Source organism: Staurois parvus, unplaced genomic scaffold, assembly GCF_062004578.1.
Source record: "Staurois parvus isolate SC_StPar_1 unplaced genomic scaffold, SC_StPar_1.0 ptg000145l, whole genome shotgun sequence".
Classification (NCBI taxonomy): Eukaryota; Metazoa; Chordata; class Amphibia; order Anura; family Ranidae; genus Staurois; species Staurois parvus.
The window spans coordinates 6,416,407-6,439,567 of record NW_028317941.1 but is presented as its reverse complement, the minus strand read 5'-3'; the positions used below and the strand labels follow the sequence as shown (position 1 = coordinate 6,439,567).

The window sequence follows — 23,161 nt, the reverse complement described above, 5'->3', positions numbered from 1 at the left end:
TTACATATACCTAAAGGAAAATATGCAACAAAAGAAGAAATGGTTTGAAAATTACTAGTGATATTTGTGTTTTAGAATACAGTTTTTTGTGTTTAAAACATTAGTCTAAGAGATAATTCCTAAATTAGCTTTTTTTGTATCTACTGGGAGCTTACTACATCTACATTGTTATACTGCCTCTTGAACATCCAGAGCTAATGTTAACCTATTTTTATTTCCTTTGTCAGTCTTGGCTAATTATCTTTCTTCGAAAGATAATTAAATGCAATTTTATTGTTCAGCTAAACTGCTAATTTTTGTTGAAACAATATTTTCTCAGCACCCTGCTCCATAATGTTTTACAATCATGCTGGATTTTTCTTACATCAGAAGACATAGAGCTGAATGTTTCATAGAAGATAATAGGAAATTCACACTTTCTAAAATGTGCAAAGGTTTTCACAGCACAGCTTAACATTTTCAGTTCACATAGAAAGACTCAAGTCAATCTAGTGTGGCAAAGTAGAGAAAGGTGTTAGATTGTATCAAGTTCACAGTGCAGTGTCATTGATTTTTACACCCCCTGCTTTTTTTAGAACAATGTGAAGTATATTTAAAGTCTCATTCATCTTGGTTTGAATCCTTACGTGTTGGGTTGTATAACATTGCTAAAGAAAGTGTTAAGGATTTATGACATTCTTTGGGCCAGGACACGATTGTGTGATGGTTATAACAACAGGGATTTAGTGTAGGACAGTGGAACTAATAGTAGGAGTGTGAACTCATGGACAGGGAATAAAAAAGTTTAGAGTTTTTACTATTGTACTATTGTATAATTTGGATAGGTGCTAGCTATAGATCAAGGTTCCCCTCCCTTTATTAACAGAGTCAAGAGTCTTTTTGTAGATCTTAACTCCTTTCCCCCATCTTATCTTTCAGCTGAGTGCGGAGCCTCTGTCACTGGGACACAAGGTGTTTTGTTGTCACCAAATTACCCAGCTAACTACAGCAACCACCATGAATGCATCTACTCCATACAAAGCCAGCCTGGCAAAGGTGTTCAACTGAAGGCCCGGACCTTTGACCTTGCACCTGGAGATCAACTAAAGGTAACTTTTATTTTATTCAAGACAGACATAGTTTGATACATAAAGTGCAGTATTTCAATGCAATATTCTCTTTTAGATCGAAAAAAAAAACAGGCATTCAAGAGAGATGCTTAGAACCACCAGAATTTATGCAGATATACATTTTAGATCTTTTAATAGAAAACTTTGAACCTTTCACTTTATTACCTAATGTCAAAGACATTTATAGTGCAATGTAAATGGAAATTACATTGCACAACATTGGTTTCAGGGTAATGGGAAGGTCAAAGTAATCCATCACCAAACCTTTCCTCTTTTTTGGTTGGGCTATGTATTGATCTGTGCTTTTTTGGCTTGTTCAAACCAAATTCATTTTAATTAAGTTTGAAATGCTTCTGTAATTTTCTTATTTATGCACTGTGATTTCTGCAATATGCATATAAAAGTGTTACAAACTGTAAATTGCATAAAATTCTACTGAATTATATTTAGCACAAATAATATAAAATAATAATATAATAAATGTATATAGGTAGGGCTAGTGATAGAGATTAATCGGTAAAGCAAGAGGGTCATATGGAATTCCAGCCAATGCTACCCATCCTAGATAGCTAGATTTCACTGTGTAACCTCGAGGTTTACTGGTTAGTCTATGTCCTTAGAGGCTCCCTTGTCATTATCTTGGGTTAATTAACAAAAGAGCAAAGGTATGAGTCCATAAGATAAAGTAGTTTCTCCACAGGTATAATATACTTATTCTCCGTTGCAGTAAATCTTGAAGAGGACTGCTCCTTCAATCTACAGGCAATGTTTAATTTTGGTCTATTTTTTTGTAAACTTCCTGGACTTATTTCTAGGGATCTGTACTAGACACAAACAGTATATAAGTGAAGAAACCCTGTGCTGGCCCAGAACACATTAAGAATTCCATAGAGACCCCATTAGGAGCTGGTGTTTGTGTCTGGACAGGCATGTTCAGCCCATTTTCCATCAATGCCTTCCGAATTAAAGTGGAACTTTATCCAAACCAGTTTGATAACAATTACGGGTCTTTGACAAAAGAACATACATTCCACATAAATAATCATGCTACCAAAATTAATGTGTGCTATAAATTGCCTCCAGCATTGCCTTTTTGTTTTTTCTGAAGGCCACCATTTTGTTAATACCCAAAGCAGTCACTTCCTTATTGAAAACTCTCCCCCTCTCCTAAGTCTCAAAACCTATATGTAATTTTCTGTTAAAATATAGTGTGCATTTACAGACTTGAATGTATGTCTTGGCTCAGCTAGAGAGGAAGGCTGACAGAAGCTTTACAATGCTGTTGCTGCCCTGGGCAAGAGGAGAAAATATCAGGGACAAAAGATAAGACACTATCTTTGTAATTTTATTTTGTTTTTTGTCTCCCTGGCAGCTGAGTTTGTCCTGTTACCTCTTCTGCTTCTCTTTTCTCACTCCGTAATCTGTGTTCCCTTGGCACAGTCTTTTTCATGACTGTTGTTTCCTCCCTGCTCAGCAGCAATAAATCTTGAGGCTGTCATTAGATCGGCCTCTAGTGATTCACTGATTACTGGCACAGTGACAAGAAAACAGGACAACTGAGGCTGTGCAGAGCAGGGTGAGACAGTGGCTTACTGGATTTTAAACAATATAGGCACTTATTTTCAATGTTTTACATAGCTATGCTTGCTAAAGGGGCCAGCATGTAGTGATCTATCGGGACTTCATTTTCTGTCTACAGTTCCACTTTAATCAAACCTGTAAAGATATTAATTTGCAGGCTGGCATTGCAGAGCCCCCTTTCTAAAAGATCTAGCTGTCTATCATGCTCATTTGGTATTTTTGGAAAAGTAAGTGTAGCGCCCCTCTAGTTAGCCAGGGGAAGCTAAATAGGTTTTTAGTCAGAGGCCGGATAGCAGCCTGGGATGAGTTAGCCTGGGACTGGTCAGCCAGGTAACTATAGGTCAGGGCTGAAGGCACTGCAGGTCGGTTCCCTGACACCTCCCCTACTCTAGAAGCTTGAGAAGTTTCTAAAAGGTAGTGGGTTTGGGTGAGGGGGGGCTGATCTGCATGTGTGAGGGATCTTGATCAATCCCCAGGCAGGAGGCATGGAATGGGGTCAGGACAGCCCTCACATATGATTGATACTGATCTGCAGGAAGTGGTCAGTCAGTGTCAGGTGGATGATGGAGTAAGAGGCTGGAGTCTAGAGCCTGGGAGAGGGCCCAGACAGAGGGCCTACCTACAGGCAGGTGCTTGAAAAGGGGGCCTCCACTGTACCACCGTCCACCAAGAAGGACAGCCTGAGCAGCAGGGAAGGAGCCAGCCCAGCAGAAGGCCTGAAGGCAGCCACCAGCCCATAAAGCTATCAGGAAGGACAATGCAAGTAACATTACACCCCATGGGCCACATAAGAGGAGAGAGCAGTCAGGTGGATAACCCAACTATCTCCTCAGTCAGGACTGTTTGACCTTGGCAGTTTCTAGGTCTGCTTGCCCAGGGATTCTCTCAGGCAGCTGGGTTAAGGGGATAATTCATCTGGGCTCTGAGGTGGTACACCAGAAAGGCTGGAGAGTTCTTCAAAGGAGATATTTTCATTCTTTTTGTCCATATCTGTACGTAGTTGCTACAAAGTTTGTCCTCACATTTCTACAGTTCCTTGGGCATCCTATACACCCCTCAATCCCATCCAAGTTCAATACCCTTTAATAAAACTACAAAAACAAGCTCAAGGACTGTTTACTGTCTCCAGTGTGCAAGTGTGGAAGAAAACGTGTGCTGCCTGTCTGTGCAGAACTATAGGGGGACCCAAAAACCTAGCGACACCTAAAGGGGTAGTGCTACATAAGCACATCAGGAGTTTGATAAAAGGCAAATGGAAACTTAAATGAAAAATGTACGTATAGATAAATCTTAAAGATAATTAAAATATGGTTTAATAATTAGGCAACACTGTTTACAGAAATCTTTAAAAAGCATTGCAAAATATATATAAAAGTCAGTCAGTGGGTATGATTGCATTAGAGTGCATTACAGAAATAAGAAATTAGAATGTCTAAAAAAGAAACTCCTAACATGCCTAGTCAGTATGATCTTCTTTCTTTCTTCTCCAGGTGTATGATGGGCACAATAATTCTGCCCGACTTCTTGGAATATTTAGCCAGTCAGAGATGTTGGGGCGTAGTCTGAACAGCACATCCAGTGCACTGTGGCTTGAATTCATAACAGATGCAGAAAATACCAGTAAAGGATTTGAGCTGTATTATTCCAGTAAGTCAAAACTTTCAATACATCTTATGTAAGAAATCTGCTCATTAAATTTAAACATGCCTCATTCTTTGTTGTCTTCACAGCTCTATTCCCCAAACTGGATCAACATTATTATTATAACCTTCTTTCTTTAAAACTTGGCACTTTGCAGATTTTTATATTTTACTGGCTTTGTTTCTGTTTGTTTTTTTTCTGTCAAATTTAGAAGGAACACATAATTCTAAAGGAATATTTTTTAGTCATTTTTCATTAACTGTGTATGTATCCATTCATATCTGATATGCCTAGAGCCATTTCCATAGAATTTTCCTGGCTACTTTTTTTGGGTGGGTTACCAGGTCTCCCAATTGGTTGGGCCTGGAACTGGGATTGGCAATTTGTAAACACATACCAGGGTCAGTGTAGACTGGAACGGATTAAGGACCACTTTTTCTGCAGTCAACTACAGGTGAAATATACCTGTAACTCGGCATCACCCCAGAAGCATCTCACACTGATGTCAAATTTTTCTCAAGTGAAAGCACATTGTATTTGCCCATGGACACAAGCCCCGAGAGATCTGACTTCATTCTGACTTTCTTGTTGATCTTGCTTATCCCGGATTAGTGTTATAAAGCTAGAGATAACCTGGCAACTCAGGTCAGGTCCTAATCAAGTCAGTAATGACAGATTATGTATTTCTCAGTATAGGTATTCTTTAAGGTATACATCCCTAAAATTGGTACTTGTAAATTCAATTTATAGACTTTTTTTAAAACTTTTGTAGATGTATCCATCATTTTGTTAGCAGTTTTGAAGAAGGTATTTTTCCTTACCTAAAAACATACTAGCCAGTCCTGTACCTTGTTACTACCGCTGCTTTTCTTTATATTCTCATTATATCTATAACATACAACCATCTCACCTTGGATAGTCACTAACCCTACTTTTGCATCAAGTCCACATAGTGTTTTGCCATCTAATCACAGAAGGAGGCTGGCAGACTTTTGGTTTTGAGACTTTCTCCCAGATGCTTCAGCTAATTGCTGATATCCACATAAGGAGCAATGCAACAAAAGGCATTTGAGGATTGTCTCATTACCAGCCATCCCTTTATGATCTTACAGGAGAGCAGAGGATTTGTCCTTTGTACCTGAAGCTAATAAGCAGCCTTATTATGGGATCATCTTATGTCAAAGCTTGTAGATCCTGTCAAATATTCCTCATTATAATTTTGACAGAGATTTCAATGCACAGTACAAATTATAATTTCATCCAGTTTAATATATTAAATGAATCTTGAGGTATTGTCAGGAGAATATACTGCTTGGTTTTGATGAGATTTAAATATGGTAACTTCTATGACTAATAGAAATATAGAGAACCTGTAGTCTACAAAAAATGCCAGTTAGATGTCATCTATAAGATAATGATATATTATAAATATTACTTTGGACTATTGCCTTAAGCTTAGAAAAGAAAATACATAATTTTTTTCCTTTAGTAAGTTAGATATAAAAAGTAAACCCTATATTAAGCAACTGTACATTCTTTCATAGTCCTAGATAGAATGGGGATGGTCAAAACCCCTATGAAAGTTTTTATTTTTTGCTATCTGCACTTCCTGATTCAGAATACAACAGGAAATGAGAAGTAATCTCTGCAAAGTGAAGGAAATCTCCTCCTAGACAGTTGTCACCAGAAAGAGTGTCCTCTTTGGAAGCTTTTTCTCTTTAGTCCTTTTCCAGTGACAATTCAAACTTTTCAAGTTCTCCTCACTTTCAATACTTGCAACAGTGGTCACCAGGACAGAGAGGGTACATAACCCTGAGAAAGGGCAGAGGCAGCAATAAAGGTTCTAAACCTTCTCTACTCTAAAAAGAACTTTAGATACCTCTTCAATTAATATAAAAGTCATTGTCAAGTAATAAAAGATATCTAGGTGCCCCCTTTGCCTGCTGGTACATATGGAGTTGCAATGGAGTCTCCACTATTCGCACACTCCCATTTGGAACTACAATATTGCATGCAGCTGTTCCCAGTGCCATACACACAGACAGAGCAAGATGGGCACAGAGCTAAAGCCACACTTCTCCTTTTCAAGGCAGTGATTGACGCCAACTCCTGAGTCAGTGTGGCTTTGGCCGTGTTTCCTCTTGGGAACAGCTGCATGGAAAGCCATAGTTCTAAATAGTTCACATGCAGTGGAGACTCTGGTAGGACTCCATAGATAAGCACAGGAGACACCCACATACCTGGTAGTCTAGCAATGTGACCAGAGGGCAGTATAAGATGGAAACTCAGAGGAGAAAATTATAAAATCAACAGAAAGAGTATGTAAGGGCTGCTTTTAGCAGCTCACTTTAAATAAAAAATTACTTTAATACAACATTATGTATACAAAGTATAAACAATGAAAATGTATTATGTCACTGTTAGTGTATAACATAGTTGCAATAGGCATACAGTATGGGGTTGATTTGCTAAAACCAGAGAGTGCAAAATCTGGTGCAACTGTGCATGGTAGCCAATCAACGTCTAACTTCAGCTTGTTCAGTTAATTTTTAACAAAAAAACACCTTGGAAGCTGATTGGTTTCTCTGTGGAGCTGCACCGAATTTTGCAATTTCCAGCTTTAGTAAATCAACTGCTACGTCTGTTGTCATTTACTGTACAGGGTGGCATTTTTTGAAAAACTATTATGCTAGTACTTTTTTGGCCCTTTAGACACCAGCTTTCATTGGCACACAGTGGTCATAATAAATGAGCTAGATGGAGTGGTTTAAGTGCATTAGATTTCATCTAGTGAAAATTTGGTAATTGTACCAAACTGAGTAATGAAGGTCATTCCACTGAGGAAACACATTCAGGTCAGGTTTTCAAACAATTTGTAATCACATTTGATCCATGATGATATCACCATGCTTTTTCATTTCCTGTGCCATTGTCCCATCATTATTATCTACAACTCATGCAGGAAGGATGTTTAAATATAGTGAATTACCAGAACATGTTTGTTCAGTTGCTCCAGAGATGAACAGCCATTGAATTTCACTCTGGCAGAAGTTTTAATATATACTATGTATACATTTAAACACAAAGTATTACACTGGTGTGCCGTGATATGATTTATCCATAAAAACCAATCACATACCAGTTTGACACATTATAGCATATTCAGTAGAACGAAAGCTGATACCCAATCCATTGCTGTGGTTCCCAACACTCTAGATATATATAACTGCCTTATTTAATTAGGATAGCAGAACATGTCAGTTTATTCACAAGCAATGTGAACCATTTAAGATTCAGTGCATAAACTATGTAGGAGATTGCATTGAATGACTGTGAACATTCTCATGCATCAGAAACTGTTATTAGGCCTTCTGCGTTGTCCAATCTGTTGTAAAGTATATTTGTGATTTGTGAGTATATTTGTGACTAAATACAGTTACCTTATATGCCTTATACAGTACATCTTAGAAAACATTGTAACATAAGTCCAGTTGCCCTATTCTATCAATACTGTTTGTAAAGAGATAGAAAAGAAAGAAGAGAAAGTGTGTTGGAGTCCCCAACAAGTTCTACAAATCATAAGGCCTGTAAATCTTTCTACTGCACTTTATGGAAAACAACTGAAATCTTTAAATGGTTATTTATTTCTATCAATGTAGGGTATGAGTTGCAGTGCTCTGTAATGATGTGCCAGTAGTTCTAAATAACACATAAAGGAATTTTTAATCTTGCTTTTTAAGAATTTATTAGTTATGACTCTGACTGTGGCATTACAACTGCCACAATTCAATGGCTAATTGGCTGTCAAATGAAATTCTGAAGGCTTCTGTCTCTATTGCTAGGGGAACAAATGACCATACTGTGATACTTATTATATGGCAGTCTTAATGCAGTAATTTTATATTTCATTTGCCTTTTTATACATATCTGACTTATCATCATGTAATCTATCTGTATTTTTAAATCACGTTGTTTAGAAATACATTTTATGATGTTGTCCCCTATAGCCATATCCAACAGCACGGTGACAAGCCTGTCACGCTGCTTCAACACTTCTTAGTGCCATGAAACCTGGCATTGATTGTAATTATCCTCCTGCTGGCAAAGTGATGGTGCCAGAGGCAGGCAGAGCAGTCCTAAAGCATTATTATGTCTTCTTTTAATGTCCTTGTCTTAATACTGCAGGTTTTGAGCTGATTAAGTGTGAGGACCCAGGGACACCTCTGTATGGCTACAAGGATAAAGATGAGGGGCATTTTGCAGGAAGTTCTGTGACTTTCAACTGTGATCCTGGTTATAGTTTACGTGGAAGCCGTGTTTTAGTCTGTTTGACCGGTGAGCGCAGAGTGTGGGACCAGCCTCTCCCTTTGTGTATAGGTGGGTTAAATGATAATAACAAAAAATAAAATGATACATTTTGAAGGTATTGTTTGTGACAACTGTTATTGTATATTACTGTAGCCGAATGCGGTGGAATAATCCATGGAGAGAAAGTTGGCCGAGTTTTGTCGCCTGGTTATCCCGTACCCTATGACCACAACCTAAATTGCGTTTGGATTATTGAGGCAGATGCTGGCTGCACTATTGGGTAAGCAATCATTTTTATTGCCCTCAATAAAAACAAACAGGCTATTCAATACAGTGGAACACAGAACAGTGATGATATGCAAAATACATTATGTCATGGCAACCAAACAGATTTATTCTACAGTAAGCAGTTCAGTTAAAAGATTATTTCTCACTGGTTGCTAAGCAGCAACTAGACTTTGCACATCACTCATTACTTTTTGTACAGTCTTGTAGTCCACATAAGCTCTGTTGTAATATTATTTGCTTACTTAAGGCTGGAGGTATTCCTCTCAGCTGCCAATCAGAAATAAACATGTGTATCTGATTGGTATTCAAGGAAAATTAACTGCCACTCATAGAAGGTATGCATTGATACAACAGTCCTCTTATGTAAAAAGAATAAAGTGATTTTGGTATCAATTGCTTGCTATGCATTCCTTGTAGAGTTACCTGAAAAAAAGGCTGCTGTGCAATAAAACAGAAAGCAAGCAAGTATGACTGGTACAAAGCATAAGAAAAAGAATGAATTCAACTTTCTGTATATGAAAATATTGAGTTTATTTATTATTTCAGGTATTTATATAATGCCATCAATTTATGCAGCGCTTTACATATATATTGTACATTCATATCAGTCCCTGACCCTCAAGGGGTGTACAATCTAAGGTCCCTAGCTCACATTCATACATACACATACTAGTGCCAATGTAGACATGAGTCAATTAACCTACCAGCAGGTCTTTGGAGAGTGGGAGGAAACCAGATTACCCGAAGGAAACCCATGCAGGCACAGGGAAAACATGCAAACTCCAGGCAAGTGGTGCCATGGCTGGGATTCTAACCAACAACCCAAGTACTGCCAGACAGAAGTGCTAACCATTTAGCCACTATGCCTTAGATATAGAATAGACTTTAAATAATTTTTTTTCATTTTGCTGATGATGCAAAATATGCCTAGTCTCTAAGCCTTTTAGTCTGACATTTTCTTCTATAGCGTGTTAGAAGGTCCGCACGATGGATCAAACAAGATTTGTGTCTTCCTCTTTCTAGTATGTCTGTTGCTCACACGTCTTCTAAATGGAACATGGCCAACAACTGCACCTTCTCAACTAATGTTTGAAATTTGTACTGATGATGTGAAGGCAGCTTTTTGTAGCTTGTGATTACTGCGCTACTGCTTAACACAAGAAAATGGAAACCTGTGATGTATTCGTTTACAGAAACAAAAGCAATCAGGGTGTTGAAGTTTCTATCCAGGAAATTCTATAATTGTGCTAAAGTTGATATAATCCTCAGCAATTACATTTAGCAAGCCTCTAACAGTGCTTTGAGGTGAAATGCGGCCTCTTGTCTCATGGCACTGCACATCTCTATCTCTAAAAAGTAAAATAAAATGTTTTGCTAAGGAACAGGGAAAACCTAGCTTGGATTTTTCCATGACAAAGTTACAACCAGCTACAGGAATTTAGAGGATTTAGCAGTCGGGTGTACAAGATTAATGGAAGCATGAAAATAGGCCACTAAGCAGCTAGACCAGGGCTAGAAAAAGCTGCCCACCAGCTCGCCAAATGCGAGGAGAAATTCTTGTGTGGCGAGCGGCGAGCACAGATGATGGATTGAGCGGCTGCACTTGCGCTCCAAGCCTCATTGTGAAGCCGAGTTCTGGTTTCCAACTTTCGGTTTCCGGCTTCTTAGGCACCGCCATTACACTGGCAGCGCCGCTGAGGGGACAGGGTGCAGGAGAGGTCCGCTCTCCTCTGCTGAGAGGAGACACCCTCTCCACCGTTGCGGGGGACTCGAGGAGAGTTCCGCTCTCCCCCGCTGAGAGGAGACACCCTCTCCACCATTGCGGGGGACTCGAGGAGAGTTCCGCTCTCCCCCGCCGCAGGGGACACGAGGAGAGGCCCGCTCTCCACCGCCTTGGGGAATCACTGTAGAAAAACCACGACACTGCCCTCATACAGAGCTCAGTGGCCTTAGTATACCTCTGAGCTCAGGGCTACAAAATAAACTGTAAGACACTTGTTATTTACTGTTCCAAAACACATTGATTTTCTTTGTATAATTTTCTGCTAAATACGACTGGACTTTAATAAATGAATAATAAAAATCTAAAAGTATTATACAAAAATCAGTTTAAGGAAAAACTGCAAGAATAACTGAAAATATGGGCTCACTAACAAAAATCATATCGTCATATTAAAAAGTCTTTTTTTAAAGATGCAAGAGATAAACAAAAAAAATACAAAAGGTTCACTACAGGTTTAAAACTGTACAATTTGATATTTTGATTGCACCCTATTGCTATTAAGCTATAGCTATGGTATAATTGCAGTTTTTTATATTTTGGACTCTTTATTCTAAAGAAAAATTAAATTTCATAAGCTTTAAGGGGGAATGGTTGGGGGCAGGGCTGGGGGCGGGGCTAGGGGACGGGCCGGGGTGGGGTTGGAGGCAGACCTGGGCAAGTTTGGGTGGGGCAACAGATGGAGAGTAAGGTTTGTGCCTGGCTAGTAGGTCTAGACTCTAAATTTTAATCCCTGAACTAGACTATGGCTAACCACGCATTATACAATTTTCTTGTACAGTTTTCCAGATTTACCAAAACCATTTAATATGTGGTCAAACCTAAACAACACTTGTCAGTCGCCGGGTCACAGCCGGTCATTACCGGCTATGTCCCGGAGATCGGCGGCAATCACTGACAGAGAGCACAGCTGCAGTAGCTGTGCTTTCTGTCAGTTCCATGACAGCTCCAGGACACGCTGATCGGGACAGAAGAGTTTATCTCTCCCAATAAGCAGTGTTCCCTGCAGTACACACCCCCGCCCCCTAGTAAAACACTCCCCTCACACAGTTAACCCTTTCCCTGAATAATAAACTTAACCCCTTCCTCCCCAGTGCCATTAGTACAGTGTCAGTGTTTTTTTTTTTTTGCACTGATCACTGTATTGGTGTCACTGGGGGTGTCAATGACCCCAAGTCAGTACCCCCCAATGTCAGAATGTCCGCCGCAGTCCAGCCATAAGTCGCTGATCACCACCATAAGTCACTGATCTTGAAATTTTTGGCCTTTTTTTGTTTATAGTGTGAAAAATAAAAAGCGCACAGGTGATCAAATACCACCGAAAGAAAGCTCTATTTGTGTGAAAAAAAGGACGTAAATTTCATTTGGGTGCAGCATTGCATGACCGCGCAATTATCAGTTGAATTAGTGCAGCGTCGAGTAGCAAAAAGAGGCCTGGTCATTAAGGGGGGTAAATCCTCTGGAGGCCAAGTGGTTAAACATCAAACGTAGCTAATACATTATGGCAGGGGTGGGCAACTGTGGCCCTCCAGCTGTTTTTAAACTACAAGTCCCATCATGCCTCTGCCTTTGGGAGTCATGCTTGTAACTGTCAGTTTTGCAATGCCTCATGGGACTTGTAGTTCTACAACAGCTGGAGGGCCACAGTTGCCCACCTCTGCATTGTGGTCTTTGTGTGTGAATTTGTTTCATAAATCCAAATCATTTGTCTGGAAACTAAGGTATTGCTTCCTAAACTTTCTTTTTTCAATAATCCCTACAGGCTGAATGGCCTGATGGATCATATTAGCAGAGGCCCTGGGTACAGCATAACATGGTCCCTTATTAAACTGACCTGACTACCAGACTCTTGTCTTAGATAAACTCAGCTATATTACTGAAAACTATTGTGGCAATATGTACTTGTCATATGCTGTATTTAAACTGCTTGTCAAAATGTCAAAACTTTACTATGTATGCAGCGTGCGCAGTATTATGCCTGTGGAGCTGCTGCTTAAATTGTGTTTTGTTTTTTTGTTAGCTGTTATAGTTTGTTTGCCACTAAAAAATAAACAAACTAATGTTAGAAATGAAAATCGGTCATCAGGAAGACTTAGAGTATAAGGCAAGCCTATCCTAACACATATAAAGCCCTATTTATGATCCTTGATTCTTTTCAAACATTGATTTTAGATAACTTTGTTTATTGTTGGTAGTCACATGACCATCAATACCTTGCTAGGACTTCTGCCTTACAGGTAGATGGGAGGTCTCTACCACTATGTACTCACTCACTGTTGTTCCTACCAGGGAAGCCACCAGAAAGTTTTGGGCCCTTTACACAGCTTTAGGCCTGCCAAACCCCCCCCCCCCCGACCTGACCACCAACATTCCCCAGGGCCCGCCCACTGCTGTATACCCATGGCTCTCCCACATCTGTATACATGTATCACCCCACAACTGTACGCACCTAGCCCCCTTCACAACTGTATGCACCCAGCCCCCCCACACCTGTACACACCCAGCCCCCACACACCTGTAAGTACTCAGCCCTCCTCACACCTGTACACACCCAGCCCCCTTCACACCTGTACACACCCAGCCCCCCTCACCCCTGTACACACCCAGCCCCCCCACACCTGTACACACTCAGCCCCCCTCACACCTGTACACACCCAGCCCCCCCACACCTGTATGCACTCAGCCCCCTTAACACCTGTACACACCCAGCCCCCTACACACCTGTACACACTCAGCCCCCTCACACCTGTACGCACCCAGCCCCCCCACACACCTGTACACACCCAGCCCCCTACACACCTGTACACACCCAGCCCCCCCACACACCTGTACACACCCAGCCCCCTACACACCTGTACACACCCAGCCCCCTACAAACCTGTACACACTCAGCCCCCTCACACCTGTACGCACTCAGCCCCCCTCACACCTGTACGCACCAGCCCCCCACACACCTGTACACACCCAGCCCCCTACACACCTGTACACACCCAGCCCCCCACACCTGTACACACCCAGCCCCTTCACACCTGTACACACTCAGCCCCCCTCACACCTGTACACACTCAGCCCCCCACACCTGTATGCACTCAGGAGCCCCTCTTACACCTGTACTCACTCTGCTTCCCTCTCACACCTGTACACACCCAGCGCCCCTTACACCTGTACTCACTCTGCTTCCCCCTCACACCTGTACACACTGAGCCCCCCCTCACACCTGTACTCACTCTGCTTCCCCCTCACACCTGTACACACTCAGCCCCCCCTCACACCTGTACTCACTCTGCTTCCCCCTCACACCTGTACACACTCAGCCCCCCCTCACACCTGTACTCACTCTGCTTCCCCCTCACACCTGTACACACTCAGCCCCCCCTCACACCTGTACTCACTCTGCTTCCCCCTCACACCTGTACACACTCAGCCTCCCCCTCACACCTGTACTCACTCTGCTTCCCCCTCACACCTGTACACACTCAGCCTCCCCCTCACACCTGTACTCACTCTGCTTCCCCCTCACACCTGTACTCACTCAGCCTCCCCCTCACACCTGTACTCACTCTGCTTCCCCCTCACACCTGTACACACTCAGCCCCCCCTCACACCTGTACTCACTCTGCTTCCCCCTCACACCTGTACAAACTCAGCCCCCCCTCACACCTGTACTCACTCAGCTTCCCCCTCACACCTGTACTCACTCAGCCTCCCCCTCACACCTGTACTCACTCAGCTTCCCCCTCACACCTGTACAAAGTCAGCCTTCCCCTCACACCTGTATTCACTCAGCCCCCCCCTTACACCTGTACCCACTCAGCCCTCCTCATCACACCTGCACTCACTCAGCCCCCCTCACACCTGAACTCCTTCAGCTTCCCCCTCACACCTGTACTCACTCAGCCTCCAACTTACACCTGTATGCACTCAGCTCTTCCACGCCTATACATACCAAGCCCCCCTCACACTTGTACGCACTCAGCCCCCCCACACCTATACGCACCCAGCCCCCCCCCCCCCACACACCTATACGCACCCAACCCCCTTCACACCTGTACTCACTCAGCTTCCCCGTCACACCTGTACTCACTCAGCCCCCCCACCTGTACACAGTCAGCCTCCCCCTCACACCTGTACTTACTCAGCTTCCCCCTCACAACTGTACTCACTCAACCTCCCCCTCACACCTGTACTCACTCAGCCTCCCCCTCACACCTTTACTCACTCAGCCTCCCCCTCACATCTCTACACAGTCAGCCTCCCTCTCACACCTCTCACATCTGTACACAGTCAGTCCCCCTCCTCACACCTGTACTCACTCAGCCTCCCCCTCAAACCTGTACTCACTCAGCCTCCCCCTGAAACCGGTAGTCACTCAGCTTCCCCCTCACACCTGTACTCACTCTGCCCCCCCACACACACATGTACGCACTCAGCCCCCCCCCCCCCCACAACTGTATTATTCACTCACCCTCTCCTTGCACACCTGTATACACTCAGCCTCCTTCACACCTCTACACACTCAGCCCCCCCCCCCCCCAACACACACCTCTACACAATCAGCCTCCTTCACACCTCCACACACTCAGCCCCCCAAACACACCTCTACACACTCAGTCCCCCAACATTTCTACACACTCAGCCCCCAAACACACCTCTACACACTCAGCCTCCTTCACACCTCTACACACTCAGCCCCCCAAACACCTCTACACACTCAGCCTCCTTCACACCTCCACACACTCAGCCCCCCAAACACACCTCTATACACTCAGCCCCCCAAACACACCTCTACACACTAAGCCCCCCAACACCTCTACACACTCAGCCCCTCAAACACACCTCTACACACTCAGCCTCCTTCACACCTCTACACACTCAGCCCCCCCCCCCCACACACACACCTCTACACACTCAGCCCCCTGACACCTCTACACACTCAGTCCCCCAAACACACCTCTACACACAGCCTCCTTCAAACCTTTACACACTCAGCCCCCCAAACACACCTCTACACACTCAGCCCCCTGACACCTCTACACACTCAGTCCCCCAAACACACCTCTACACACTCATCCTCCTTCACACCTCTACGCACTCAGCCTCCCAAACACACCTCTACACACTCAGCCTCCTTCACACCTCTACACACTCAGCCCCCCAAACACACCTCTACACACTCATCCTCCTTCACACCTCTACACACTCAGCCTCCTTCACACCTCTACACACTCATCCTCCTTCACACCTCTACACACTCAGCCTCCCAAACACACCTCTACACACTCAGCCTCCTTCACACCTCTACACACTCAGCCCCCCAAACACACCTCTACACACAGCCTCCTTCACACCTTTACACACTCAGCCCCCCAAACACACCTCTACACACTCAGCCCCCTGACACCTCTACACACTCAGCCCCCCAAACACACCTCTACACACTCAGCCCCCCGACACCTCTACACACTCAGTCCCCCAAACACACCTCTACACACTCAGCCTCCTTCACACCTCTGCACACTCAGCCCCCCAAACACACCTCTACACACTCAGCCTCCTTCACACCTCTACACACTCAGCCCCCCAAACACACCTCTACACACTCAGCCCCCCAAACACACCTCTACACACTCAGCCTCCTTCACACCTCTACACATTCATCCCCCCAAACACACCTCTACACACTCATCCCCCCAAACACACCTCTACACACTCAGCCCCCCAAACACACCTCTACACACTCAGCCTCCTTCACACCTCTACACATTCATCCCCCCAAACACACCTCTACACACTCAGCCCCCCAAACACACCTCTATACACTCAGCCCCCCAAACACACCTCTACACACTAAGCCCCCCAACACCTCTACACACTCAGCCCCTCAAACACACCTCTACACACTCAGCCTCCTTCACACCTCTACACACTCAGCCCCCCCCCACACACACCTCTACACACTCAGCCCCCTGACACCTCTACACACTCAGTCCCCCAAACACACCTCTACACACAGCCTCCTTCACACCTTTACACACTCAGCCCCCCAAACACACCTCTACACACTCAGCCCCCTGACACCTCTACACACTCAGTCCCCCAAACACACCTCTACACACTCAGCCTCCTTCACACCTCTACACACTCAGCCCCCCAACACACCTCTACACACTTATCCTCCTTCACACCTCTACGCACTCAGCCTCCTTCACACCTCTACACACTCAGCCCCCCAAACACACCTCTACACACAGCCTCCTTCACACCTTTACACACTCAGCCCCCCAAACACACCTCTACACACTCAGCCCCCTGACACCTCTACACACTCAGCCCCCCAAACACACCTCTACACACTCAGCCCCCGACACCTCTACACACTCAGTCCCCCAAACACACCTCTACACACTCAGCCTCCTTCACACCTCTGCACACTCAGCCCCCCAAACACACCTCTACACACTCAGCATCCTTCACACCTCTACACACTCAGCCCCCCAAACACACCTCTACACACTCAGCCCCCCAAACACACCTCTACACACTCAGCCTCCTTCACACCTCTACACACTCATCCCCCCAAACACACCTCTACACACTCATCCCCCCAAACACACCTCTACACACTCAGCCCCCCAAACACACCTTTACACACTCAGCCCCCCAAACACACCTCTACACACTCATCCCCCCAAACACACCTCTACACACTCAGCCCCCCAAACACACCTCTACACACTCAGCCTCCTTCACACCTCTACACACTCAGCCCCCCAAACACACCTCTACACACTCATCCCCCCGACACCTCTACACACTCAGACCCCCCCACACACACACACACCTCTACACACTCAGCCCCACACATACACACACACCTGTATACACTCAGCAAACCCCCCACATACGCACCTGTACACACCCCCCCCACACACACTTGTACACAATCACTCTCCCCCTGTACACACTTCCCCCCACACATACACACTGCATACACACATCTCTAAACACAGTGCTCCAGCCCCCCCCCCCGTGCACGAACATCCCCCTCTCATCACTTGCACACACAGCCCCTACTTGTAAATGAGGACTTTCTAGACCCAGCTCTTGTTGCAGAAGGCTGAAACATTGCTGAGACAGAGGAGCTGCAGCTGATCATAACACATAACACAGTACAAGCAGCAGACACACGAGGAGTGCAGGAAGTAGCCAGAGGTGGCAGTAATGAGCTCAATGTGTGAGCTCAGTGACATAGAGCCACAGCAGCTGCCGACTTCTCCTCTGTAGTGCACCACATGGCTTGCCTGCACTTACGCCTGCCTTCTCCTCCGCTGACTTCTCCTTTATAGTGCACCACATGGCTTGCCTGCACTCATGCTTGCCTTCTCCTGGCCTTTCGGGAGGCCGAGCCCCTTGGGCCCCCTACATTTGTATCAGCTGTTCCCCCCGATGGTGGCCCTTGTTCCTACACTAGCTCACATATGGCCAACAATACAATGGTGATGAGCATAGATGAATAATGAGACATAGATCAGAGGGCCAAAAAAGCTGCAAGTTCAGCAGTGGTAGCGTAGCGTTGTCAGGCTTTCAACAGGAAATAAGGGGATGTCAGCAGCACTGGCAGGATCAGTAAGTAAGTAAATGGGAATGACAGAACTAATAATAATAGCAGGTTTATATGTTATATAATAAAAACATGATCTTTATTTCAGTAACTGCATTTTGCCTGGAGTCCTGCTATAAACAACCAAATTAAAGTGCTTATGATAGGTTAGTAATAACACTTTCACACCACTGTAGAAGCTGATGAGGAATTATTAATGTGTTGATGATCTTATTTCAACAACATGCACTGCAGTTACCGTTAAATTTAGTTAATTAATAAGCAGGCCTTATGCTATAACAATTACATGCAAAGACATTTTAATGTGGCTTTCATATTATGCCTAGTTGCCATTGCATTTTATCATTTGTGTATTTTTATATACCAGTCAGTAGATGGTCCGTCGCATGGTTGTCTATATACATTGCTCAAAAAAATTAAAGGAACACTTTGAAAACACATCAGATCTCAATGGGGAAAAATATCATGCTGGATATCTCTACTGGTATGGACTGGCTAATGAGTTAGGAATGTAAGGATGCCCCATTGTTTGATGGAAATGAAAATGATCAACCTACAGAGGACTGAATTCGAAGACACCCCGAACAGTGAAAAAATGATGCAGCAGGCTAGTCCATTTTACTGAAATTTCATTGCAGCAACTCAAAATGATACTTAGTAGTTTGTATGGCCCCCAAGTGCTTGTATGCATGCCTTATAATGTCGGGGCATGCTCCTAATAAGAAGACGAATGGTGTCCTGGGGTATTTCCTCCCAGATCTGGACCAGGGAATCACTGAGCTCCTGGACAGTCTGAGGTGCAACCTGGCGGCATCGGATGGGCTAAAACATGATATCCCAGAGGTGTTCTATTGGATTTAGGTGAGGTGAGCATGGGGGCTATTCAGTGGTATCAATTCATTTATCCTCCAGGAACTGCCTGCAAACTCTCACCACATGAGGCCGGGCATTGCCGTGTACCAGGAGGAGCCTAGGACCCACTGCACCAGCGTAGGGTCTGACAACGGGTCCAAGGATTTCATCCCGATACCTAATGGCAGTCAGGATGCCATTGTCTAGTCTGTAGAGGTCTGTGCATCCCTCCATGGATATGCCTTCCCAGACCATCACTGACCCACCACCCAAAATGGTCATGCTGAACGATGTTACAGACAGCATAACATTCTCCATGGCTTCTCCAGACCCTTTCAAGTCTGTCACATGTGATCTGAAAATTCTGGTGTTCAATAGTAAATGTAAATCGAGTTCTATGGTGCTGAGAAGTGAGCACAGGGCCTTCTAGAGGATGTCGTGACCTTGGGCCACCCTCATGAAGTTTGTTTCTGATTGTTTGGTCAGAGACATTCACACCAGTGGCCTGCTGGAAGTCATTTTGTAGGGCTCTGGAAGTGCTCATTCTGTTCCTCCTTGCACAAAGGAGTAGAAACTGGTCCTGCTGATGGGTTAAGGACCTTCTACGGCCCTGTCCAGCTCTCATAGAGTAACTGCCTGTCTCCTGGAATCTCTTCTATGCTCTTGAGACTGCTGGGAGACACAGCAATCCTTCTGGCAATGGCACGTATTGATGTGCCATTCTGGAGGAGTTGGACTATCTGTGCATCCTCTGAAGGATCCAGGTATCGCCTCATGCTACCAGTAGTGACACTGACCCTAGCCAAATGCAAAACTAGTGAAAAAGAGTGAGAAAAGATGAGTAGGGAAAAAAATGTCAGTGGCCTCCACCTGTAGAACCATTCCTGTTTTGGGGGATGCCTCATTGTTGCCCATCTAGTGCATCTGTTGTTAATTTCATTAACACCAAAGCAAATGAAACTGATTAACAACCCCCTCTACTACTTAACCACTCCCATACCGGGCACTTTTACCTCCTTCCTGCCCAGGCCCATTTTCAGGTTTCAGCGCTCTCACACTTTGAATGACAATTACGTGGTCCTACAACATTGCACCCAAACTAAATATTTATCATTTTCTTCACACAACTAGAGCTTTCTTTTGGTGGTATTTAATCACTGCTGGGGTTTTTATTTTTTGCTAAATTAACAAAAAAAGACCAAAAATTTTGAAAAAAACACGTTTTTCTTTGTTTCTGTTATAAAAGTTTGCAAATAAATAATTGTTCTTCATAAATTTAGGCCAAAATGTATTCTGCTACATGTCTTTGGTGAAAATAACCCAAATTAGTATTTATTATTTAGTCTGTAGGAAAGTTATAGAGTTCACAAACTATGGTATAGATCTGAATATTGATCAATCCTGAAGTACTGACGGCCAATCTAATTTCTTGAGGTCCAAGAATGTCAGAACAGTACAGATATCCCCCAAATGACCCCTTTTTGCAAAGTAGATAGTCCGACATATTTCATAACAGGTATGGCGGTTTTTTTTAAGTTGTAATTTGTTTGTCATCATTTTTCGGAAATGAAGAAATAAAAAAATGATTTTCACTATATTTTTTTTTACATACTGTCACCAGTGCAGTACAGCACCATCATATAACTGGCATGGCGATGATCAGGGACACTGACTGGTGACAGTACAAAAAAAAAATGATAATTTTTTTTATTTTTTATTAAATTTTTTTCTCTTTTTTTAAGATTTGTTTTTCATATTTCACTATGACCAAAGTAGTATAATGTTTCCATAGTAACATTGTACTACTTTGGGGAAGTGATCAGTATTTTTTTTTTTTACATAAGTTGCTTATAGCATAGAATTACTTTACCATAAGCAAGCATTTACCTAAATGAAATCGATTCATTCAGGGTTTTTTTTTTTGTGCTTAGCTGTGATTTGGCCACAGCTAATCACATGACACAGCTGGGCTGTGATTGGCCCAGCTTGTGCATGTGATCACTGTGACCATTCACAGCTAGCCACACTTGTATACAATGGATGGCATTAAAGGAAGCCATCCATTGTATACAACTGTCATGTGACCTGCTGTGATTGGTCACAGCAGGTAACATGGTACTGGCAATTGGGCTGGTACACAGATCTGTCATCGGCCGTGTCCAAGGTACACGGCTGGTGACAGATCGCGCCGCTGTGCGGCTCTGCAGGCAGGCAAACTGCACATGCCTGAAAGGACGCCATATGGTGTCCACCCGGAGGTACGAGGTGTTTGCCCGGGCACCATCTGGCCATAGGCCAGGCAGGAACCGGTTAACCATTTGCCTTCCAGAGGATTTACGCCCCTTCTTGACCAGGCCATTTTTTGAGTTACTTTGACTGACAATTGCGCGGTCATGCAAAGCTGCACCAAAATGCAATTTACGTCCTTTTTTTCCCACAAATCGAGCTTTCTTTCCATGGTATTTGATCATCTGTGCATTTTTTTGCGCTATAAAAAAACCCAACAATTTTGAGAAAAAACAACAATATTTTGACTGTTTGCTATTAAACATGTCCAGTAAAAAAAAATTAAAAATCCAATTTCGTCATAAATTTAGGCCAAAATATATTCTGCTATGTCTTTGCTACAAAAATCCCAATACGTGTAAATTAATTGGTTTACGTGAACGTTATAGTGTTTACAAATGGCGGTATATATACTTGGATTTTTATTTTTTTTTACTAGTAATGGCCGCGATCAGTGATCTATAGCGGGACTGCGGTGGGCATTCTGACACGGGGGGAACTGTCTTGGTGTCACTGACATCCCCAGTGACACCATTACAGTGATCAGTGCTAATAGAAAGCACTGACACTGTACTAATGACACTGAACAGGAAGAGGTTAACATGTGAAGTGATGAAAGGGTTAACTGTGTGCTGTGTGCTGTTTATAACTGTGTGCTGTGTTTGTGCTTCACTGTAAGCACACTGATTTGCATGGCTGTTCTGGGCACAGCCATGCAAAGCAGTGTGCACTAGCTAACAGGGCTGAGAACTGCTTTGTTTACAGTTCTCCCCCCTTCAGAGATGCTCGGCAATCACCGGGCGCCGGCAAGTAATCATCGGCTGGGTCCCGATGATTGACAGCAGCAACCCCTACCCAGAAATGCAAAATCACGTATATATACGTGATTTTGCACACCCGTGCTGCCCTGTAGCAGTATATCTGCTATAGGGCGGACGGGAAGCTGTTAACTGACATGATCAATATTTCAGGGTTTTAATTGACTTGATGCTATACTCTGATTAAAAAGTGTTCCTTTAATTTTTCTGAGCAGTGTATTTGGCATTACAGCATTATTCTTTCTTCAGGATTGCAGCAAAATCAGATAAAAATTGTACTGATGTCAGGCTGCACATAAGGCAAGTAGAGTATTCCAAGGAATCGCATAGCCAATATATTGTATTAGACAATACTGTGTTAGGTATTGTTATTAATAAAGCATAAATAGCTGAAACACCTTAACCTTAATAGGCAGCCTGAGTTAAACACATGCATAGAGATGTGTTCCCTAAAGTCTGCTTAAACCTGCACTTAGTTTTTCGTTTTGTTGTAGTGCATTGCTTTTTCCAGTACTGTGTGCTCGGCAGGTTCCTATGATATGTCATCTTCTAGACTCTGTTGAGAGATCCAGAGGGTTGCGTAAAAGATGCAGCATGGGTTGGCCTTGCATGTTTGTTAACTAGCCAATCATGGATGAGCTTGTTGTCAGTGGGTTGGGCCTAGTTTTAACAAAAGCACCTTGAGCTTCTGTCTGGAAGAGTCCTTGCTCCTACATGTTTTGACATGGGTCTTAGGTGCTGGACTGAGCCTTGGCCTTCTGGGCTACCACATGCTACTAATCACTTGAAGATAGAACTTATCCACACTTATTTGGCTGCTATCAAAGATTTCACATGGGATACTGAAACAATGCATGAGCTTCCACTGGTCTATTGC

General features: G+C 43.7%; 1 protein-coding gene across 3 annotated transcripts in view; it reads left to right on the top strand.

Moving 5' to 3' along the window:
- CSMD2 (CUB and Sushi multiple domains 2) overlaps positions 1-23,161 on the top strand; it is a 1,275,366-nt gene that overhangs the window by 1,028,593 nt on the left and 223,612 nt on the right. For all 3 annotated transcript variants that reach the window (XM_089673879.1, XM_089673878.1, XM_089673880.1), the window contains 4 exons: positions 919-1,088; positions 4,181-4,337; positions 8,517-8,708; positions 8,793-8,919. In XM_089673879.1, the coding sequence (XP_089530005.1) occupies positions 919-1,088; positions 4,181-4,337; positions 8,517-8,708; positions 8,793-8,919 (646 nt within the window). The remainder of the gene's footprint in view (positions 1-918; positions 1,089-4,180; positions 4,338-8,516; positions 8,709-8,792; positions 8,920-23,161) is intronic.